Source organism: Amborella trichopoda, chromosome 5 (assembly GCF_054954075.1).
Source record: "Amborella trichopoda isolate Santa Cruz 75 chromosome 5, AtrichopodaSantaCruz75HAP2 v2.0, whole genome shotgun sequence".
NCBI classification, from domain to species: Eukaryota; Viridiplantae; Streptophyta; class Magnoliopsida; order Amborellales; family Amborellaceae; genus Amborella; species Amborella trichopoda.
Window position 1 is genome coordinate 19,528,482 of NC_142340.1, and position 4,214 is coordinate 19,532,695.

The 4,214-nt window shown below is 43.7% G+C and overlaps 1 protein-coding gene across 1 annotated transcript; it reads left to right on the top strand.

The window, feature by feature from the left end:
- Positions 1–496: 496 nt before the first annotated feature.
- Positions 497–1,096, top strand: LOC148782007 (uncharacterized). The gene has a single exon (XM_088866257.1). The coding sequence runs from the start codon at positions 497–499 to the stop codon at positions 1,094–1,096; it is 600 nt and encodes a 199-aa protein (XP_088722383.1).
- Positions 1,097–4,214: the final 3,118 nt, after the last annotated feature.

The following is a 4,214-nucleotide window of genomic DNA, read 5'->3' on the forward strand; positions in this document are numbered from 1 at the left end:
GGGAGGAAACTGGAAGATGAGACCAGCCTAATATGGAAACTCGGTGAGGAAAGCTCGACCACCACTGAAGAGGAACTTTCGGGGAAGAGAAAATCTGAGAGGCAAGAAGATTCTGAGAACATTGCCGGGTGATGTAAGAGAAAATTGATGCCCGCACTGTGGGAAGGACAATCACTCGACGGCTGATTGCCAAAGGAAGACAGGGGCATGCTTTAGATGTGGCAAGCCTGGCCACCAGATTAGAGATTTCCCAGTAAGGGGGCCTGAGGACCAACCAAAGACTCAAGGTCAGGTGTTTACTCTTACCGAGCATGAAGTTAAGGCATCCACTTCAGTCATTCGAGGTATGCTCTCTGTTTGTGGCATTGAAGCAAAAAATTTTATTGATCCTTGATTTACACACTCTTTTGTTACATCTCACTTTGCATACCACATAAATGGTAGACCTTCTTTACTTGACTGGTTATTGTTAGTATGCACACCTATGGGAGGATCTATGGAAACTGATACTGTTTATACACATTTTGGGGTTTTAGTTGAAGGGTGTGAGCTGCATATAGATTTGATATTGTTAGATATCCAAGACTTTGATGTTATTTTGGGCATAGACTGGCTATCCACACATCATGCTACTGTAAATTGTCATGATAAGACTGTAACCCTTAGACGCCCAAACCAACCTGAGTTGAACTTTAATGGCATCGAGGATGTTACTCCTCTGCATTTTATTTCGGCTATTCGGGCTTCCCGTTTGCTGACTAAAAGTTATGTTGGGTATCTAGCTTACATAGTGGAAAATCGGGATGATTGGTCTAACTTAGAAGAGATATCAATGGTGAGAGAATACCCGGAGGTCTTTCTCGAAGAGTTAACCTCTATTCCCCCAATGAGAGAAATAGAATTTGAGATAAATGTCATTCTTGGTATCGTCCCCATCTCCAAAGCCCCGTATAGAATGGCCCTAGCAAAATTAAAGGAGTTAAGGGAGAAATTACGAGAGGTACTAGAGAAGGGTTTTATTCGACGTAGTGTGTCACCCTGGGACGCGCCTTTCTTATTTGTTAAAAAGAAGGATGGGCCTTTGAGGCTTGTATAGACTATCGGCAACTGAACCAGGTCACTATGAAAAACAAGTACCCCTTGCCTAGAATTGATGACCTTTTTGGTCAACTCCATGGGGCCCAAGTATTCTCCAAGATCGACCTTCGGTCGGGTTACCATCAACTGCGAGTCAAGCAAGAAGATGTATCTAATACTTAATTTAGGACTCATTATGGTCACTACAAGTTCTTAGTAATGCCCTTTGGGCTGACTAATGCCCCGATCACTTTTATGGATTTGATGAATAGGGTGTTTAGACCCTTTCTGGATAACTTTGTGGTGGTTTTTATAGATGACATTCTGGTATAATCTAAGAATCTAGAAGAGCCTGAACAACATTTGAGGATGGTCCTCTAGACTCTAAAAACAAAGAAGTTATATGTTAAACTTGGGAAAAACAAGTTTTGGCTTTCAAGTGTGGTTTCCTTTGGGCATGGTATTTCTAAGGATAGGGTCGCAGTTGACCCTTGTAAGATTGAAGCCGTGCTTAATGGGGAAGACCGACAAATGTGATAGAAGTCCACAGTTTTTGGGCCTTGCCAGATATTATTGGCGCTTTGTAGAAGGTTTTTCAAAGATAACACTTCCCCTGACTCGCCTGACCCAGAAAGGGGTAAAATTTATATGGACAGATGACTATGAGAAGAGTCTCCAAGAATTAAAGAAGAGATTGACTACAACCCGAATACTAACTTTGCTCGAAGGAAATGAAGGTTTTGTAATCTACACTGATGCTTCCCATAAGGAACTAGGGTGTGTCTTCATGCAGCAAGAGAAAGTTATAGCTTATGCCTCCAGACAGTTAAAGCCGCACGAGCAAAATTATCCAATTCATGACTTAGAACTCTCGACTGTGGTTTTTACCTTAAAAATTTGGAGACATTATCTCTATGGAGCCCAGTTCAAGATATTTACAAATCATAAGAGCCTCAAGTATTTATTTTCTTAAAAGGAATTGAATATGAGACAAAGGAGATGGATGGACCTACTGAATGATTATGATTGCACCATCAACTACCAACCAAGCAAAACAAATGTAGTAGCTGACGCTTTGAGTCGGAAACCCTCAATATCAGTGGCACATTTGATGGCCCGAGAAATGAAATAGATAGAGGATGCAGTGGAGTGGCGCTCGACCTTACCCTCTAGTTCTAAGAAAGGAATAACAGGTATAAGGGTAGAACCTCAACTCTTTCAACAAATCAAGGTAGCCCAAAAGGTAAACCCTCAGTTGAGTAAAATTTTGGGAGACTTAAAGCAGGAAAAAGAAGGAGATTTTTCTATCAGTAGTGATGATTTGTTAAGATTTAGAGAACGGGTATGCGTCCCAAGTGATGAGAATATAAAAAGAGCTATTCTAGTGCACCACTCCCGTTATACTGTGCACCTAGGAAGCAATGAAGAATATTTCATGAAGAAAGATGTGGCACAATTTGTTTTTAAATGTCTGATCTGTCAGCACGTGAATGCTGAGCACCAAAGACCGGCTAGACTGTTGCAACCCTTACCTGTGCTTGGATGGAAGTGGGAACACATCTCCATGGACTTTGTGTCCTGTTTGCCAAGATCAGGATTGAGTCATGATAGTGTTTGGGTTATTGTGGACCGATTGACTAAGGCTGAAAATTTCTTATCGATCTGCACCACCTATACCCTTGATAAACTGGCTCAGCTGTATGTTAAGGAAATAGTAAGGCTGCATGGAGTACTTGTCAGCATTGTGTCCGACATGGACTCTAGATTTCCTTCAATATTTTGAAGCAGTCTACAATCAGCATTGGGGACAAGACTTACCTTCAGTACTGCTTTTCACCCCCAGACTGATGGATAGTCAGAGAGGATCGTTCAAACCTTAGAAGATATGTTGAGAGCTTGTGTTACTTACTTCAAAGGAAATTGGGACGATTACCTACCCTTAGTAGAATTTGCATACAAAAATAGTTTCCAAGCCAATATTCAAATGGCACCTTATGAAGCTTTATACGAGAGAAAGTGCAGATCGCCGGTGTGTTGAGATGAAGTCAACCAAAGGAAACTCTTAGGGCTGGAAATTGTTTAAGTAACCTTAGAGAAGATTGCCCTAATTCGAGAAAGGCTTAAAACAACTCAGAGTCGGCAGAAGAGTTATGCTGATAATCACCGAAGGGACCTTGAATTTGAAGTAGGGGATAAGGTATTCTTTAAGAATTGCCAACAAAGGGAATTATGGGGTTTGGAAAGAAAGGGAAGGTAAGTCCACGATTCATTAGACCTATTGAAATATTAGAAAGAATCGGAGTCGAGGCATACCGACTAGCCTTGCCGCCCGAGTTGGCCAATATTCATAATGTTTTTCATATTTCATTATTGAGGAAGTATCAACCTGATCCATCCCACGCCTTGAGGTACCCATCCCAATCAAGGCAGACTTAACCTGTGTGGACCAACCAATTGAGATTCTAAAAAGAAGGGTTCAAGTGTTGCGCAACAAAGAGATTTCCTTGGTTCGGGTTTTATGGTAGTATCATTCACGAGATGAATCGACGTGGGAGCGAGAAGATAAAATTTGAGCACTGTACCCTCGTTTATTCGATTAATGATTTTGAAGACAAAATCTTTTTAAGGGGGGGATGATGTGACGACCCAAGCATTTCCCGACCAGCTAAAAGGCATGACAGGATAGGGAAGTGTTTCAGCGCCGACAAGGTAGGAGTGAGAGGCCAACGCCGGCTGGGTAGGAGTGAGAGGCCAGCGTCGACTGGAGTTGTGTGGAGAAGCACCAGCGTCGGCTGGGTAGGAGTGAGAGGTCAGCGCCGGCTGGAGTTGTGTGGAGAAGTGCCAGTTCTGGCTAGGGAGGAGTGAGAGGCCAATGCCGGCTAGAGTTGTGTGAAGAAGCACCAGCGTCGGCTGGGTCGGAGTCACAGGCCAACGCCGGCTGGAGTTGTGTGGAGAAGCGCCAACGTCGGCTAAGTAGGAGTGAGAGGTCAGCGCCGGCTGGAGTGGTGTGGAGAAGCCCCAGTGCCGGCTGTAGTGGTGTGGAGAAGCCCCAGTGCAGGCTGAGTAGGAGTGAGAGGCCAGCGTCGGGTGGATTTGCGTGGAGAAGTGTCAGCGCCCTCTAGGTAGGAGTGAGAGGC